Below are 20,607 nucleotides of genomic sequence, written 5' to 3'. Positions count from 1 at the left end.
GAACATTCCAGAAAGAATCTGAACGTTCGAGTGGTATAAATCTCGCCTCCCACAGCGTGTGAAAGTTGCTGCATCAGGTACTGGCCTGGAGGTCAATGCTTGCAGGTTGTAGGAGGGTAGGTCATCTCATTGATTGGGAGAGTGACTTTTGTTCCTGTCATGACTAAGAACTGGAAACTTGAATTAATGCAGCGTTGAATTCAATCGCACCATGATCAGTGAAGCAGCTACATGTTCGGTAAAAATCCCCACTGCCAAGAGCTTCAAACACTCCCTCATCTTTCTTTTTCTCAGCAGTAGGGCAGCCTGTGCTTGACACTACCTTTTTCTTGTTAGGAACAGTTCTGGGATCACTGACCTCTGCAAGTGTACTGTGCTTTGCAAATATTTTAATGTATGATTTTCTGGTGCTGCCTTTTTTAGCTTTATAAATTAAAATAACATTTAATTTGATATTTATTTCCCCCGGCTTGGGAGGCATATTCTCCGTGACAGGATATACTGTAGTGAAGTTCCATCTGTAGTTACAAAACCATTAGTCAAACTATTATTATATTTAAGGGAACCCACCCTCCCAGACTTATGAAACTTAGTATGGATATTTTTAATCTATGGTTTCACTAATGAATGCAATGTGTTAAGATCCAGTTCATGATACATTTGTTAGAAGTCATTCAGCATGATATGAATGTAGGTAAGTTTTTCCACTTGGACATATGTTCTATATACTTACATTTTCAAACTGTTGTGAATTTAATGTGCCTCTGGATCTCAAGAAAAATTAAAGTAAAAACCAATCATTTAGTTTCTTGTCGGAAAGCTTGTCACTAAAATAAACGTGCCAAATGTACCGGCCTCATCAAATGCAAATTTGTGATTTTGGTGACAATTTACCATATTGGGGCTTTTTTATTTAATGTTTGTGGAAACAAACTCTCTAGTTGTTATGAAGATGTGACTTTTTTAAACGAATCGTTCAGAAGCTATAAGCAATATAATACTCAAATTTGATTAGGGATTCTTGAAAGTATTTCATGTATGGTGGATATGCAAATAAGTCATAGAAGCAGCAGACTCTAAATACATACCATGCTCTCAGTTTGGGAGTTTCACCATGGTGACTTCACTGTACACAGGATGAAAAGTTAATACAGATATGCATTGCGGTTTCTTGAATTTAGGAATAATTGTGTGGTTACCAAGATAAATGTCCAGGATCCTATGCATGAGTGAAACTGCCAGAAAAGATTATTAAAAAAATATTCGGACCACCGGCTCTGATCACACCATCCTGTCCTGTTTCAGCTGAGTGTGTTTTTGCATCCTGTTCCGACAGCTGAGTGACACTGACACTGGGGGAGTTGCTCACAACGTGCCTCTGTGACAGTAGAGCAAAAATCAGACCAAACAGTCTCAAAGTAGCATCTACAGTGGGCCACGTTTGAGATGGCTGGGATTTTTTTTTTTTTTAAAAAAGCCAACCTATGAGAGAGGCCACCTCAAAGCTGGCGCAAAAGTGCCAGTGTAAACGAGGTACAAGTGAAGCACTACTTTGAGATTCACAGATCAGCTAGATTTCAAGCCATTGACATTCTGGTAATGGAAACGATTGTAACATAATACCCTCTAAAAACAGTAAGGAGTTTACTATGATAAAAAAAAAAAGTTCCCCTTGACGTTGTTCTGCATCACTTTAACGTTCTACGTCTGTGCAGATCTGAAATCGTTTTAATCCTGTTACATTTCCCCCTTGAGATCACAGTGAATTGAGTTGCTCAACCATGACCTAGCCTATGGTTTAGGCCTTCACTGAACTAGTTTTTGTTATTGAATTGAAACAGCCTAGTAGACCTGAAGATCTCACTTTTAGTGTTTACAGTACAATGCTGAGGTGTTAATTGGCTTTTAACATGGAGTACATTAACAGTATTTTCAATATGTTCTGTGTGTATGAAAAAACAGGTTGAAAAAAAAATTGCAAACACCAATGATGTGAAGTTTATTTGTAATGGATTGACACGTGACTGATGAATTGCTATGCAAATATATAAAAGCTGCATTTTACTGTTGAAAGATGCATGGGAGGCAATGTAGTGTAATTGCAATTGTTCTTTAATGAGCACTTAATAATTAAACACTAGAATTCATAAAATACGACTTGTGGTCGAAATGCTTGATTACAGAATTTGAGAGTTTCAGTTAATATCAGCCATTACTGCAGGACTGAAAGAGCCGACATCGTGGAACTGGTGGGAGGCAGTAAGCTTGAGATAGATTAATTACAGGCAGCAGAAAGGTTGGAGGTACAGATTTCAAATATCAGCTCGACCCATATGCACTGTGTGACCTTTACCAGCTGAGGAGGTTTTACAACCCTGCCAGGCTTTCGTGGGGAAATAATTTCTAATAAATAAGTACTGTAAAATATGGTGTGTGAATCAGGCAGGCTGTGGGGTCACAGTAAATCTTTATCTCATATTACAACCTCAAGGACAAGGCTGTATTTTGTCAGTATTGCAGAGTAACCAAACAGTATGGATTATTTATGATGTGTGTTACCTTTTACTTTGATTTCAAGACTCTTTTTGTCAGACCATTTATTCAACATTTTAAGTTATTGTCATTTGACTCATAAAATGATAGTGCTTTATAGTTTAGTTGTTTTAAGCTACTACTACAAAAATGCAGCCCTTTGCAATACATAAATAAAGAATAAAGATTCCCTTTGCAAAACTCATCTTTTTTCGTCCTTTACACTTTTGTTCTCTTTGTGTTTTGTGATCGGATAGCCAATTGTTTAAGGGTTAGATTTTCCAGTCCCTTAACAATAAGATACAATACACTGTACACTAGTCTTAAGAACATTGATCATGGGTACCTACAAAGGACAAAAAGTCACATTTGTACCCCAAATTGTAGTCAATTAGTATAGCTGGGAATTTGCTTTATTACTGAAGTCAAATCTATTAAACCCAATTCATTGAGCAAGATTTGTTTTAGAAGAATGAAAATATTAAGAATAAAAAAGTTGCATTATTATTAGTATTATTATTATGCAGTGGGAAGTGTGGGCGACTAGGGTAGCCTATTGTGGATTTACTACCAGTATTTTGAAAGTACTGTACAAAACATTTTGACTAGATCGTTTTTGTATCATTAACCTAAAGTAATACAAGAATAGTTGAGGAATTGTAGAACGCTGTGCCTCGGTTTTTGTTTTGTCTCCTGTACTTGTTTTATTTAAAAAAAAAAAAAAAAAAATGTGGCCAAGTGAGGCAGGCTGCACTTGCAGTGCTTCGACACAAACTGAAAACTCTCTGGAAACCCAGTTTAAGAAAGCTGTATATTATGCCAAATGTTTTGCCTCATCCTATATAATTAACACATTTTGCTCCATAAAGTCGAATGAAACCTGCTGAATAATGTTACGTTGACATAGTGATTTACATATCTTTGTAGTTTTCCATGGATGAAAAACTGACAAATTAATTTCAAAATCTAACATGAAATACTGTACTACTATTATGGCTTCCAGTAGACGTTTGAGATATTATGTTGTAGTTTTTTAGATTAAATTATGTTAAAATATCTAAATTATGTTCGTATAATTTTATATGTATTTTTTAAATTGTGTCAGTCCTAAAATTCTAGGTGATGCAAAACTTTTGGTGCAAGGCCACATTTGAACTCAGACAAACATTCAAATATCCCCAGCCATATTTATAATATTAGGTTATTTCCATTTGGAAAACTAAATGGAAACCCATTACCTAAAAGGTGCTGCCAAAATAACATGATAAAAAAGTGGACTTTTTTCCATGAAAACCTGGCTATAGTGTTTTAAAAACTTAATGATGCAATCTGCTCAGTGGTATAGATTGTAAGTTATTTCTGCAGTACATTGTTTTCAGGTTTGTGGCCTCACAGATGGTGGGGTGTTTAGATACCATGAATACTTCTTTCAAAGCTCTAAACATGTTTGTTTGTAGCAGTAAGGATTTACAGTTCTCATTAACAGCGATTTACATCTAAAAAGAATGACATACGATAATATTTATACTATCTTATTAATATCAGAAACTCGCCTCCATTCTTAAAACAGAGAGATGCTCATGGACTGTACAGAAAACTAGTTCTATCACTTCACAGTGCAAGCACTGCATCCTCTGTTTTGTTTGGTTGTCAACAACATCACTCATATGCTAACACAAAAAAAAACTGAACGACAGCATATATTAAATAGACCAGCTGACAACACAAGTTGTGGTGCTTATTGTGGTGACATAATTTTTTTCCAAGTTTCTTGTTGTTTTAGCCAACGGCTTCTGTTTATTAAAGGTACAGTGGTCTGTTGCAAATTCGCACCACTGGCACAGAGCCGCTGGCATTCAAAGTGTTAAGTGTACAAAAACATACCTGTCACTGTGGCATATGAGTGTGAAATTTACCCACCACAGACCAAATTAACCCGTGTTTGGCGGGTGGGTGGCTGTTAATTTCGATCCCTGCTGTGTGTGTTTTTCCTCCCCGCCGTATTCCGCCATTGCTTGTTTACCTTTTGTGTGTATATTCCCGTACCATGTAACCCACTGTTGGTTTGGTTGTTATATGTGCACCCTCAATGGTTGTCTGTCTGAGTTCATATGTTGAGGCGTAATGGGATGTGGCTGAAGCTTGGTTCAATTTTTGTATAAGGAGGTGGGCTAAACCTATAAGGAGGGCTGCAGCGCCGTTCAGTGGTGTGGTTCCTGACATGCAGCGAAGCAGACGGAGCAGTGATCTCTAAGTGAATTTGGAGTGTCAAGAATTACATGTGCTGTACTCTTTATTTGTGTGTGTGTGTGTATGTGTGTGTGTATATATATATATATATATATATATATATATATATATATATATATATATATATATATATATATATATATATATATATATATATATATATATATATATATATATATATATATATATATATATATATATATATATATATATATATATATATATATGTATATATGTGTGTGTGTATATATATGTATGTATATATATATATATAGGGGGGGGGGGGTATATATGTGTGTGTATATATATATATATATATATATATATATATATATATATATATATATGTTGTTAAAACCAGGGGAGACGTTTAAGGAGGACAGAAATGTTTTAAACTCCTGTAAGTGGTTTTGTTGGTGAACTGGACAAGACAACTTTTTAATAATCAAGAAAACCAGACACACTCATTTAATTGGAAGTTTTAACGAATCAGAGCAGTAGTAGTGCTCCTTCAGTTTATTAAATGCTTTAAAAATGTGATTTTTTGGTTGCTCAGAACACCATTAATCCCAAGTAATAAGCAGTCTGGGCGATCCAGTGCTTTTACATGTTTAACAGCATTAGTACTTCAATACAGTAATACAGATATGGTTATCATATATTCAGACTTCAGGCGAGTCGTGCAAAAAGCTAAAGCGCCCACAGCTATGTCCTATAACATTCAATATATCACTGTCTTAAAACTAACACATTTCTATACCTTATAGCAATGCATCCAATATAGAGATATATTATCAATAAAGATATATAAATTCAAGTAAATGTTTACCTTCCAGTGTATGTAAGTGTAGTGTAGGATATATGAACAATAAAAATTGTCTTAAAAATTTGAGACTCTCAACTTCAATCAAACAGCAATCAGTTTTTCAGAGACCCTCAGAGCATGGACCACGTCAGCTTGCAAGATCAAGATCAATGTTATCGAATGCGGTCTTGCTCTGGGCTTATATAGAATTTGCCCTTCATTGAATACATCAGGAGTCACAATTAAATGGCTTGACTGTTCTTATCTTTTAGTTAATGATATATTCTAGAAGGATCCAGTCTACTCTTTTTAAAACTAATTGGAGTTACATAACAACCTTCAATACTAATTGGATATAACTTATTTCCAAAAATATTGGAACATGAACTTTTTTTTTTCAACCCCTCCTTTCTCTAAAAAGTCAGGTGAAGGTATACAAGTTTATATGTGTATTAAGAGATGTTGTTTATATATATATATATATAACACATCAACTTTGTGTGATTATATTAACCTGGGTCTACAATATATTCCCTCTGAGCAGCATATCTCGCCAACTTTTCAGATTAGTTAACATTTATATACAGGTGTGTCAACAAAGTATTGGACAAAGACTAGGGGTTTATCACAAGCCTTTCAATAAAAGTACTGTGCATATAGTGTTCAATCCAGTTATTTCTATTTAAATTTGTGCCGTTCTTGGACTAAGCCTGACCTCTTTCAAAAATTTGCCTGCACAAGCAGGTTTTCAGACACCCTGTTTAATTGCCAAGACTAGTGTTACAATTAACAAGAAAATCCGCTGTAAGCGCTTTTCCAAATTCACCGCATTGTCATTTTTAGGCTCTCAAATATCATCATAATTAAAGTCACTACTGGCCTGATAAGAACTGAGACTGTAGACAACTTTTCTAATTTAAATGAAATGCTTGCCTCGGCTGCTAATTTTTCATTAATTTCTATGATATAATGAAGAGAGTTCATTTTGCTCATTATAGAAAGGCCTTAGATTCAGAACTGATGACAAGTAAATCTCACTTTGACAGCCAAAAAGAACTTTCCAGGTCTCACATGGCTCTGGCAGGGCTATTTTTCTTCCAGTAAGTCTATTGGGTACTAAAGTTATTAATTACAGTTCACACTTAATTGTATTTTATTAAAACCTAACGGTTCATGTTTTTTATTGCAGTAAAACCTTTATATAAACTAAACATGTATATTCTTTAGTTTAATTGATATTGTAATGTCAAAAAGACTTTTTGTTTAGTTGGAGACAAACTGAACTAATTCTTAAATTGATTAAATTAACATTATCTCCAGTGTCTTTTAACAGTTTCTTTAAATTACATTTATACAATGTATTTCTAATTCAGTTACTTCAGTATAACAGTCACTCCTAGAAATTGTCGTATTATTTTATTCAATTAATCTGTTATGAAGTCTTTTTAAGCTTTTATTGGAAGATCTAGTTAAATCTAAATACAGACTACCATTAATGTATTACGATGCAATAGTATCATTCTGACTGAATGAAGTCTGACCTCTTTTCTGTTCATACAAAATCCAGTTGAAGCAGATTCTAAGACAACCTACTCTCTTGCCAATTTTATTGTCGATTAATGTGAAACACTACCATAAGCATTTTCTAACACTCATTATTTTAAATCAAATTTTAGCTTAACGCAGTAACCTGTCCTACACCTTTCATTCCCATCTCTTCTTGCCAGGTTCTAATTATTTTCTGTGAGATTATATATATTAGATCAACTCTTATTTCAAATACTTATTTCAAAGAACATACATGATTGTTAATCCATTTAAACTATACATTCGTTGAACTCTTAAGAAATATGGCAGCAGTTTTAAGACTTTAAATTGTTTATTCGAGTATTCTGTTTCCATTACTTTAGAATAATTGCTTTTAGATTAACCCGTAGCGGTCCATTTGTTCAGCGCTTGTCAGGCACGTCAGGTCCAATTTATTTTCACGCGCGCTGTTTAAAATATTTTTCAGAGTAAAACAAGTTTAAAAGGCACTGCATCTCCAGCCCAGCCCCACCCCTTGTTCGCTGTATTTTTCACATACCTCTTTATAGATGTGCATACTAATAAATCCTCTCCTGATTACTCGTTTTATCACCAAAGTCCTCAATAATGCAGTACATGTCATTATTTTATTGCAGAAGGATTGTTTTCAGCTGTTCTGCTCAGAGTCAGTTCTGTATCATGAACAATGGTTCTGGATCTATAACTCTTTCCTTGATACATTTCATGTTGCTCACAGAGGGTCATTTTAGGAGGCACGCCCTCCATCCAGAATACAGGTGTGGACCAGAATTCACTATTTTTCATATCACTTGGTTCCCAACCTTTTTTCTTTTGCACATCAGTGGCCAGACTGAATGTAACTGAATCTGGGTCCATTAAAGAACCGCTCACCCTAGCAACTGAGACCTGCCATGCAAAGGGTTCTATTGATTTATAACACAAGAGGGATATGCCAATATGACTGACAGGATATAGCATCCAGAAGAATGAAAAGAATTAAATTGAAAGCAGAACATCTTCTCCGATTCCTGCCTCTGGTGAGACGCTACAATATATTTTTCCCTCCTTAATCAATTATACAGTGCAACGCCAATCGCATTAACTAAATACAAAAAAAAAAAAATACACTGATCGAGTCTGGAAATATAATTTTGGTTTTAAACTGGAAAGTGATTGGTTACCATACACAAGTATGATGGAAGATACTATAAAGTAACTGCATCTGTATTTGTCACTTTTTTTTTTTTTTAACTCTTCCGTGCAAATTTCATGGCCGAACGTGTATTTTAGAAAAATCAAACAGTGCTCAGTTCTTCTCAGTGCTGTAAAAGAGCTGGTCGGAAATGTCACTCCTCTCTCCACTCCAACTACTACCCCACTCCATATACAATTGGTTTGCTCCGCCCTCTGTTCACACTCTCTGCCGTGATCAAAGAAGTCACTCGCCAAAAGTGGTTTATTAAACAGAAAACAAAAGTCTTCACAGTATCAGTGCATGCATAGTACTGGGTGACCCTCAACAGCACGGAGTATCACAAGGGACTATTCCAAAACAGTAGTATTAATACACACATCATAACACTACTTTATACATATTCATACTTCACCCTGTCCTTAACCAATAAGCACACATTGATTAGCATACATGTCTAATGTACTCTATCTAAACTTGGTTAACTCCAAGATCCAGTTTCAGATAGTCTTCAGTACACACATCAATGAAAAACCCACATAACTGGTTACCTTCTTCCTCAAGCACACACACAGTTCTTCACTCTAGATTTTCACTGCTACCACTTTATTCTATTGTGCTACACAATGCCTGGCACCCCCTAATATTCCTACAATTCCCATGTTGTCAAAACGCAAACTGGTAAGCTGTCAATAAGCAAAGCATTGTTGCTTTCAGACTGTGTTATCATCACCACTTGTCATGGTTGACTTTCTCCTGTATGTTACAAAGTAAACATGTAAAATGTAATCCTGTGGCAATGTGGTGCATGTCAAATAACGTTCACAAGAAGCTCTTTTTACTCCCAAAACAGTCTGTGTTTATTAAAGCAGGTTAATTCCACAAAATAGATTGCCCCTATAGCAGCAATGGTATAGGGGAATTCAAAACATGGCGGGTTTGCAGTCCCGAACAAAAATACACTCCGATAGCCACAATCTCCCGTGCACGAAACTGCTCTGTGATCATGGTCTGAGTGTCTTTGCTTCACTGGGCTGGGCTGTGCTAGGCTGTGCTGTGCAGTGATGTGTTGAAGTGCGGTTGTGAGCTGGGTCAGTGGCTGCAGCTCCCGTTCTCTCTCACTCGTCTGCAAAAACAAACCAAAACAAAATAACAAAAAATACAGCCTCTGGTCGTATGTCTCGGCGTAAGGGGGAGTAGCTGTGTCTCCTTTGTACTACCCAACTTCTCCCTGCAATCAGCTCGGCACCACGGTGTAACCACGGTTGGACCGTGCTTCTATGGTAAAACAGTGAATGGTATATCTGAAATGAGATCCAAAGTATCTCTTTGGATGGCTCAGGCAATAAGTGTTTTTTAAAATCTGAACCAGTGTGCTAGGTCGCTTTTACAATTTATTTTTAGTTTTATTTCTATTTCAAATGGATAAAAAAGAAAACATGCAGTGCATCTATCTACTTAGTATTACCAGCTATTAAAAATGTACTTTTGCTGCACACATTAAAGGGTAGTGTAGTTGCAAGTGATATTTTGTTACCGGACTTGGAAAGTCAATTTGCAAACAATAGACCTTATCCCCCCAATTTATTTTTAAATAACAAGGGTTATTGACGTCTGTTTTTTTGATTGTTCAGTAGTTCATTTTTTTAACAGATCTTCTCCACAGCATTGGATATTAAAAATGTTTTTCCTGGTTAGCCAGTGCTGAGGTTAAGGAAAACTGACGATTAGTGTTTGGGTCCAAATGCAGGAAATATAGAAAGACTCAGGGTTTACTACAGTGTGCAATAGAATTATTATACTGTCCTGAACTGCAAAATGATATATAACGTAATGCATTGTATGTCTTACTACGGTAAATACCACAGTTTTCTTAGTTGTACATGAAAGCACCAGGAGAGGACACTAGTCATCACTTTTGTTAGTAACAATGTTCTCCCTCTCAGTCAGTGATAAAGAATGTTGGGGATGTGTTTATTTAATGTTTATAATGTTAAATTAGAAAGTTGTATACTGTAGCTTTGAAACAGTGGTCTGGGTAGGTCTGTGAATTTAGTTTGGTAGGGTTATGATTTAGTTTGAATCCACATAAAGGATGATACACTTGTAATGTGCCAGGGCTAGCAAAATCTATAATCCAATGTTTTTGGATTAGTGTACAGGGAACATATATAATGATGATTGGACTTGCATAACCTAGGCTTAAATGCCTTTACTGAGCTCTTCATGCTTCCTTTATGTTTTATATGAATGTTTTATTTTTTTTAATTATTTTTTTTTTTTTTTTAATTCAGCAACGGGTCAACACCTTCTTAATCCTCATATGTGTGTTGGGCATTTCTGTCCATAAAAACAAAATGGAATGGATTTTAAAACCTAGGCGATCAGCCTTTAAGATTTGGCTAGGTCATTACTGATCCAATTCACGCATCATACAGTAGGTTTGAAGAAAGGAAGTTACAATCAGAGACGGTCATGATGAATAGATGTGTTAGAATAGTGATCAAGTTTATACGTTTTATATATTGGAATTGGTTTTAGCATGATACAATTGTCTCTCTTTTTTTCTCACAGCATTTAAAGGCATTTTTTGGGGGAAGAAAAATATCTTGAGTATCATGGGTGATGTATTTACACCACTGGACTGCCTGCTATCTTCAGGTATTGTATACCATTAGTTCCTTTCCATTAAGGTTCGCTGTCATTTTCATTTCCTCTCTTCTAGCTCAATGGGCTATACTGCAAGTTCTGTTGCTAAATTATCAGTAACAAGTAGCACACATTTATATGCCTAATCCCAGAATTCAAATGAATTATTGGACACCTATATACAATAGCACACAGGTGCTTTTAAAAATGAAAAACGTTTAATAACTGAGCAGTCATTGCAGGCAAACCTTGCATACATTGTGTTACTCTAGGGATAGTGCCATGTATATTAGCACGATATTAGAATGGTTTGGTAATCTGACAAATACAGCTTACATTTATGCCTACCGCACTGTCCAAAAAAAAAAAAAAAAAAAAGATTGTATGTAAAATGAGAATATGAGAAAATCTTAGTCAGAAATGTTTGCAAATGTACGTGCTCATACACTAAAATTGAAAATGTTTTTCTGTAAACAGAACCTTGACAAGTGTGGTACTGTTGGCAGCACTGTAAAGCCCTCTTATGAGGGTTGTATTGACATTAGAAAATGGATGCATGTTTCTGGGCTGTTTTTCTTGATCTTATGCAGCACTGTTTTTTGTTGCTAATGAATACAAATGTTTTCTCTCATTATTCCATGAGTAATGTGACTTGCACCGAATTCCATCTATGGTCTGGTAGCCTTCACTCAGGCTTCATTATCCCAGCCGTGGACTAGGTTGCATCGTGGGTATTTGCAATAGCCTAAATAATATCTTAATACTAAAATAAAATCCTAATGATGTGCATTGAATGTGTGCAGGGTGGGTGGCATCTTATATACATACAGTATAAACAAGCACTAGTCCTACAGGTCTACGTCAGCATAGAAACCATTAGAAAGACTACAAAAATCACAGAGCAAAAAATAAATCAACTAAACTCATCACAGCCGCGATCAGTCGGTATCATAACAAGGATGACAAAACATTCATATACTGTAGTGTTTTGCAGGCAGTAGAAAGGAAGAAGACATCACGCTTGATTCAAGTTCAATTGCTTTAATTACTCAAAGACCACTGCTCTGTCTGCTTCACTGCAATCCTGGAACAGTAACCAGCTTTGAGAACACACAAACACAATTGACAGTGCAGCACCCTCTTAAAACGTAGCTCTGCCCCTTTATTCTAATTGGGTACCGGAGTGTACCTATTGGTTCTCAGCCGCACGCCAGGACCAGTGGGAACAGACAAACAACAGCCAATAACAGGGGGAAACAGAAAACACCACACTCGCAAGCTACATTTACACAGACACAGACAGTAGACCAGCAACTGCAGGGAATACAGAGGGTTGGAAAGGAACACAATACAGTGAATTACAGTACAATACACAAGACACAGTTGCATAGATGCACGGGTCCGCTACAATAAAGTCTTGCTTGTCAGTTATAGTTATCAAATGTATTTTCAACAGCAACAAAGTTTTGATAATTGAAATGGTTTTATGTTTTTAGTAGTCAGTTTAATTAAAAATATCATAATACTTACTGGAACCGGATTCTTGAAATTTGTATCCGGTTATGCGGTTCCAAAGCAGGAACCGTGTACCCAGTTTCAAAGGAACTGGTTTGAACATCTCTATAAAATCCTCTACTTACATGGAGCTTTTCTTCAGTTCAGGTACCTCGTTCAGAAAAGCAAACATGGTTTGTGAACTGTTTGTAAAACATGTACAAGAATGAAAGTACAGCAATGTTTTTATTTTGTAATTAGGATTTGAGTGCAGGTTAGCGTGAGTTTCAGTAATTAAAAATATCTAGTAGTCGGTGTTAATGCTGATCGTGCTGCTTGTTCAGTAACTTATGCACAGTGTGTTAATAGTTTATTCAAAGCCGCCTTCCTGGCTTCGCTAAAGAGGAGAGCACCGTCCTGTGTTACTGTGATTTGCTGAAATAAAGTTGCTGAAAAGTAATCAGACTGCTTCCCGTTGTCTGATTTCTTCAACTTGTCATTCAAACAGGAGACTAGCTGCTATTGTGGTTACTGAATTGACACTGACAGCAAACACTATTCGTGATTTTCTTTGATATGTTACATTTAAATTGATAGATTGACTAGGACAGCAAGGAAACAGACTTGTCTACATTGACAAACAACAGTCAGAGGGAACTGTACTAGAACTGGGATTTTCTTTCATCAAGCGGGGAAAAAAAGGTAAAATACACGATTATTGTGTTTACGTATTTTCTGGCACATGGATTTGGAACAATGATTAAACGTAGTTTGAAAGTTAACATTCAAGGTCCTTTACCAGAGGTTAAGGTCCTTGTATTGACCAATGAGTGTAAAGGAAATCTCCAATCCATTTTCTAATTACATTTTTGACTGCAGGCCTGTAATTAGGGTTGTCCTTCTTTCCAGTCTGGTTGTATCAGGTGTACCATAAGTCAGTTACCCCAAGCTAAGTTACAGACAGTGGGTGCGTTAAGTAATTGAGTGGCTCAAAGCGAGAATTTTTTCACTCACTCTGATCACTGGTGAAATCTGCTTTGAGCTGCTCAGAGGGAGCTGAACTGAGCATGCTGCGTGGGTTCTTTCACTAAGCTGCCCTGAGCGGCCCACTTAAGAACATAAAGTTTACAAACAAGAGGAGGCCATTCGGCCCATCTTGCTTGTTTGGTTGTTTGTAGCTGATTGATCCCAGAATCTCACCAAGCAGCTTCTTGAAGGATCCCAGGGTGTCGGCTTCAACAACATTACTGGGGAGTTGATTCCAGACCCGCACAATCATCTTTGTAAAAAGTGCTTCCTATTTTCTGTTCTGAATGCCCCTTTGTCTAATCTCCATTTGTAGCCCCTGGTCCTTGTTTCTTTTTTCAGGTCAAAAAAGTCTCTTGGGCCAACATTGTCAATACCTTTTAGAATTTTGAATGCTTAAATCAGGTCGCTGCGTAGTCTTCTTTGTTCAAGACTGAATAGATTTAATTCTTTTAGCCTGTCTGCATATGACATGCCTTTTAAACCCGGAATAATTTTGGTTACTGTTCTTTGCACTCTTTGTAGAGCAGCAATATCCTTTTTGTAGCGAGGTGCCCAGAGCTGCACACAATATTGTAGATGAGGTCTTACTAATGCATTGTACAATTTTAACATTACTTCCCTTTAAATTCAACACTTTTCACAATCTATCAGAGCATTTTGTTGGCCTTTTTTAAAGCTTTCCCACATTGTCTAGGTGAAGACATTTCTAAGTCAGCATAAACTCCTCTTTTTCGTAGATTCCGTCTTCAATTTCAGTATCTCCCATATGATATTTATAATGCACATTTTTATTGCCTGTCATTTGCCATGTGTCTGCCCAATTCTGAACCTTGTCTAGATCATTTTGGATGACCTTTGCTGCTGCAACAGTGTTTGCCATTCCTCCTATTTTTGTGTCGTCTGCAAATTTAACAAGTTTGCTTACTATACCAGAATCTAAATCATTAATGTAGATTAGGAATAGCAGAGGACCTAATACTGATCCCTGTGGTAAACCACTGGTTACATCGCTCCATTTTGAGGTGTCTCCTTGTAACAGAGCGAGCAGCCCTGCACAGTGTTTATTTTAGAACGGGGTCTTCCCCTCCGCTCCTGTGTTATTTTGTATTTGTTTATTATTTTGTATGACGGCGCAGCCGTGCATTTTTGTGTTATTGTTTTAAGAATGTATTTGTTTATAAATGACAGCAAACCGCTGTGCGTTTTTTTCTGCAGTGTGGATGGGAAGTCCCATCCACGTTAATAATTAAAACCTGTGCAGAAGGTGGCCATCTCCCGAATTAAGTGATTAATTTATTGCTAATCGGTCAATACCTGCAGCTCTGTCCATGTTAGGGAGGGTGTTCAGAAGTGGAGAACGGGAGTTCGAGAGGCGAGAGAAATTTAAAAAGAATAAGGATCCGTGAAGGCTACTGCCCAGCTGGACCTTAGCATTTATTTTGTGTTCGTGATTTATTCTGTTTAATTGTTTTATTTGTGCTCTGTGAGCAAGTGTTTATTTTTGTTCAAATATTTTATTTATTTTTTTGTTAATTAATAAAACGGCTCATGCACCCCTGCACCGTACCTCTGTTCTGGTTGTGCTTTCTTCTGGCCTGGGTCCCCACAAAGCCATTTCCTGCCACACGTGTGCACAGGTTTTAATTGATGTGGATGGGGCTTCCCATCCACACTGCAAAACAGAACGCATGGCGGTTTGCCGTCATTTATAAACAATTACATTTTTAAAATAATAACACAAAAATGCACGGCTGCGCCGTCATACAAAATAATAAACAAATGCAAAATAACACAGGGGCGGAGGGGAAGACCCTGTTCTAAAATAAACACTGTGTAGGGCTGCTCGCCCTGTTACACTCTTCTATTCGGTACTTTCTGTTTTCTACTTGTTAACCACTCCCTAATCCACGTGCATGCATGTCCTTGAATCCCTTCTGCATTCAGTTTGAGAATTAATCTGTTATGCGGGATTTTGTCAGAAGCTTTCTGGAAATATGAATAAACTATGTCATATGCTTTGCAATTATCCATTGTCGATGTTGTATCCTCAAAAAAATCAAGCAGGTTAGTTAGACAAGTTCTCCCTTTCTTAAAACCATGCTGACTGTCTCCCAGGATACTGTTACAATATAGGTAATATTCCATTGTGGATCTTATTATAGTTTCCATAAGTTTCCATATAATAAGTCAGGCTTATTGGTCTGTATTCACCTGGTTAGGTTTTGTTTCCCTTTTTGTGGATCAGTATTATGTTTGCAATTCTCCAGTCTATAGGTACAACACCTGTGTCAAGAGACTTGCATGATCTTGGTTAGCTGTTTGTATACTCATTTCTTTGAGTACTATTGGGAGGATCTCATTGGCCAAGGGGATTTGTTTATTTTAAGAACTCCTTGGTTTTTGTAGAATGCCAGGCAATAGAGCAACATCGTTGATTTCTAACTTGAACTAGTCAGATAGTCAGACGTTTCATTTACACAGGGCAGCGAATTTAGCATGGAACTGGAGCCTCACCCAGTTTGTAGTCATGCTCGTAGTCATTTTATACTGCTGGCTAATTTCAGCGCGTTAGTGGGGATTAGCCTACTGCAAATATTAAATGTCTGCATCGAGTCAGTTGACCAGCAGATGGATGGGCATGCATGGTGACTGCCGTTTTTTTGAAGAGGGCACTTAATTGAAACGTTTTCCACTCTGTGCATGCGCAGAGCCAGGTAATCAAAAAGCTTTCCACTCTGCGTATAAGCAGAACTGTGATGCCATGTATAGTGTACGATCTCTGTTGTGTGTAGGTTACCTACATTATGTTATTCCATAGAGGAATATTTTACTAATTAACCCCATTGTAGCAGGGGGAGATCTGTGCTGATTCTGCTGGCGTGTTCACAGTGCTGCAGGAAGAGGGCAGCAGTCGTCCAACAACCGCCTGTGAGTCATGGCAGTGATATGGGGAGGTGTGAAAGTGGGTGTGTGGACTTTCCCTCTCTCTGAATGGCCGGGAGGCAGGTCTTGGGGAGATTGTTAGCCCTATAAGATAATGCTCTGCTGTTTCCTCAGATCTGCCCTTTTAGACACGTCAAAAGTGCGGAAGCGCTGGTCCAGGACCGAGAACCATTCAGGAGAAAAACAACACTCAGTAGTTCACAGCGAGACAGTGAGGGTGGAGAACCCTTGGGCAGACACCGGAATATTGTATCCAAGCAGGCTAGTTAGCCGGCAGCGTAGGTCGGTGATCCGGGTCGCACGGGTAGCGGTGACCGGGATATCGCTGCCAAGTGCAGCACCTTTTCTTTGTAGTTTTGTTACTGTTTTATTTTCCCTGTTTCTTTGTGCCTTTTATTTTTGAATTATTGTTTTGAAGCACCTGCAAGTGCGCCTGGACTGTTTACCATCGCTTAGTATTCCCGTGTTTCTCTTTACCATAGTTGGTAAGCAGACCACGGACCAACAGCACCCTCTGCGGGCTAAAGAAACAAAAGCACCCCTGAAATAAAACTGGGCACCTGTGCGGTGTTGTCAAGTCCACCTGTCTGTCTCCTGTGTCAGTGAATTACCCACCACCCTTCCACACCACTCTAGACCCGATAGCATTTAGTGTAGTTGTATTACACATAGGACCAAGCTTTTCCTTTACATACAGTGCTCATACAAGAATGCTGTGCATAGGACGAGGAAGTTTTGTTTTTGTTTTTCCCACGGATCATTTAAAAATAAATAAAATTAACGTTTGCCTGAGGATACTCATTTCTTTCCCCAAACAAACTTTTATTTATGGTATCAAAATATTTTCTTTACATAAACACCTCTAAACAATCTTTGGAAATAATTAACTTTTGCGACTGGAATAAACAGCTATTTTATGGGTCCCTGTTGGCTCATCTAGTAAAGGAATTATCGGCATTATGTGACGAGTTATGTGATTGGGATCTTGCCAGTTCAAATCCCGGTTGTTCATCATTACAGATCTTGGCCATGGACCCCATTGGGAGAGCTAACCCCCCAGAATCATCATATAATCACATGCCTTATGTTTTGAATGATGAAACACATTCCAAACAAACATGGTACATACTTTATTTAAAATATACGATTTAACCTCATGACTAAAAACTTTACATTCAAGCTGCTGAATGAAAAAGTGTACTTTTCAACATACAGTACCAGTCAAAAGTTTGAGTAACTTGCTGGAAACTAGTTTTTTTTTTCCATAATTGACAATGTTTTACGTCGTATATGTTTCTGTAAATACTTTAAAATGAAAACATGTTACAATATACAAAACAAAACATTAGGAGTATCAAAGCAAATGTTCAAGAAAATTGAAAATTGTCTCAATCTTGGATTCCTCAAAATAGCCACCTTTTGCCTTAATAACAGCCTCATAAACACAAGGCATTTGGTTAACACGTTTCAGCAGGAAATCACCCGACATGTCTTCCCAACTCTTCTGCAGCAATTCCCAGAGATGTAGGGCACTTGTGGGTAGCTTTGCTTTGACTCTTCTGTCCAGTTCGTCCCATACAAGTTCTATGGGATTGAGGTCTGGAGACTGGGCAGGTCATTGGATTGAGTTGTCCTTCACTTTCCTTCTTCGCCAGATAGTTCTTGCACAACTTTGAGGTGTGTTTTCATTATCTTGCTGACGAATGAAGGACTAGCTGTAATCCTGATGGAATGGCATGCCTCTGAAGTATGCTATGATAGCCATGCTGTTTGAGTTTGCCATGGACTTGGTAAAGATCACCAACTCTGTCACCAGCAAAGCAACCCCAGACCATGACACTGCATCCTCCATGCTTGACAGTGGGAACCACACATGCAGAACTCATGCGCTCACCCTCTCTGCTTCTTACAAATACTCTGCGGTTGGACCCAAATATTTTTAATTTGGACTCGTCAGTCCATAAGACCGACTTCCACTCCTCAGACATCCAGTTTCTGTGTTTTGTGGCCCAGACAAGTCTCTTCCTTTTATTCTGCACTCTTAACAATGGTTTCTTTGCAGCAGTTCTTCCAGTTAGGCCAGCTTCACGCAATCTTCTTTGAACAGTTGATGTTGAAACATCTGAACTTTTAGTAGCATTTAGCTGAGCATGTATTTCAGGGGCAGTTAATCTCCGGTTTTGCAGACTTGTGACTCTAATGAACTTGTTCTCTGATTCTGAGGTCACCCTTGGCCTGCCTGACCTTGTTCGGTCCTCATGAATGCCAGTTTCTTCAAATCGTTTGATGGTCTTGGCCACATCAGTTACAGACACTTGCAAAGTTCTTGCGATTTGTCTTAAAGATTGATCTTCATTGACCTTTATTTCTTAAAGTAATTATAGTCTTTTTTTCTTTGCTTAACTCGGCATGTTTTGTCATCATCTAACAAAGATACTTTTATACTTAGGCTAGTGTTCTAACACTGTGTTATACACGTTTCAGACTTTTAACTGACCTCGGCTTCAGACTGAAATCCCCTTGCTTTGGGTGACCATTTCATTGAAATTGACAAAATTTACATTTTCATTTAAGAATTACATTTTTGAATGCAATTTACTTATGATTATTAGCTTATATAAGTACACGTATCATATAATGAAATATTAAGTGTTTATAGACAAGTTTGTACAGTTAAAAGCATAGATATTCATGAGAAACCTGGTTTCAAGCAGGTGTACTCAAACTTTTGACTGGTACTGTGTGTGTGTGTGTGTGTGTGTGTGTGTGTATATATATATATATATATATATATATATATATATATATATATATATATATATATATATATATAAAAAAATTACCATTTCATGATTTACAAATTATCAAAGGAGCTTTGAACAAATTATTTTGATCAAGTTGCAAAATGGAAAATATGAAAAAATCATGAAAAACCTGGTTTCAAGCAGGTGTACTCAAACTTTTGACTGGTAGTGAATATTCTAGGTGTATGACTCTTTATTTTTTTATTATTATTATTTTTTATACTTTGCTTTCTGTCTCAGCTTGGATGTAAGGTTTAAAATGCCATTGTTATAAAACCTGATTCATACAGTATGGTCCTGGCAGACGACTAATGTAGCTCATTTGCTTCAGGCCACAAGGTGAAATTGTTCAAATCCCTTCTTTTGATAACTGGATCATAATGTACTGATGGAACAACACTAGGTGTGGGTGTGGGAGACAAATTGGGAGAAAAACAGATGTGAGTAATTTCCATATGGGTGTGTTATGTTTTGTTGGTATTGTGGATACTGTTCTGACATTTTGCAATGTGATCAGTGCTGTTGTGGTTGCTGGGTTACATGTTGCTTGATGTAGTAGAGTGTTGTGTCATGCTTGGTGGTGCCAGGATGCATGATGCCATAAGTGAGTGATGGGTGTGTGTACAACAAAGACACCATTTTAAGTACTATAGTACACAGCACAGTAAACAAGCTCTGTGGTTAATCTACAACAACACTGTTTTGGGTCAGTTTTGTACGATACAACGGCGCAATTCAGGTTGTGTCTTTTGTAAATTCATATTTATTAGATGATTTATTTTTTCCTCAAATTCAGGGTGGTAAATTTTGAGCTGCGTCTAAATTCAAGGACATCTTAAATTTGAAGGAATACGGCAGGCGCTTTACCAAATCTCTGTTCCTCTTAACAAGAGCGTTATGTTTAGGAATTTGTATGCACAGTCCTTCATCTAACGCAATGTCAATTCTTCCACAAGAAGCTGAAGTATTACCTCTGTGGTTATGTGACTGGGTGCTTTTTCTAGTTTTTTTACAGCCCATGGAAGACTTTTCAACTTACTGTAGTCCACAGAAATCCACAGGGATGAAGAAGAACCAATGAAAAAGACCAGCAGAACAGCTTTGCTATTGAATACTTGCAGTCAACCATTTTGTTTTTTCGTACCATGAGCAATTAAAAAGGTGATTTTGTTTTGGTCCTTCCTGTTGAAGAAGGCCGTATTTAGGCTTTGGACAACCTTGGTTTTGTATTATTTTTTCCTAAATTGAACGCTAGGAAAATGACGTATGAATTAAAAAATCTACAACGTTTTCGATGTCGGCCATCGTTCACTGAAAAAAATATACAACTACGTACTGCATATGGATTTATAAAGGGAGTA

At 37.2% G+C, this 20,607-nt stretch overlaps 1 protein-coding gene across 3 annotated transcripts in view; it reads left to right on the top strand.

Moving 5' to 3' along the window:
- The window catches only part of LOC121314248 (thiamin pyrophosphokinase 1-like), a 122,912-nt gene that overhangs the window by 3,508 nt on the left and 98,797 nt on the right, over nucleotides 1-20,607 (top strand). For all 3 annotated transcript variants that reach the window (XM_041247297.1, XM_041247296.1, XM_041247298.1), the window contains exon 2: nucleotides 10,902-10,988. In XM_041247297.1, the coding sequence (XP_041103231.1) occupies nucleotides 10,946-10,988 (43 nt within the window). In that variant the 5' untranslated portion in view covers nucleotides 10,902-10,945. The remainder of the gene's footprint in view (nucleotides 1-10,901; nucleotides 10,989-20,607) is intronic.

The sequence above is a fragment of the Polyodon spathula genome, chromosome 4 (assembly GCF_017654505.1).
Source record: "Polyodon spathula isolate WHYD16114869_AA chromosome 4, ASM1765450v1, whole genome shotgun sequence".
NCBI lineage: Eukaryota > Metazoa > Chordata > Actinopteri > Acipenseriformes > Polyodontidae > Polyodon > Polyodon spathula.
This window is presented reverse-complemented; position numbering and strand designations above follow the sequence as displayed.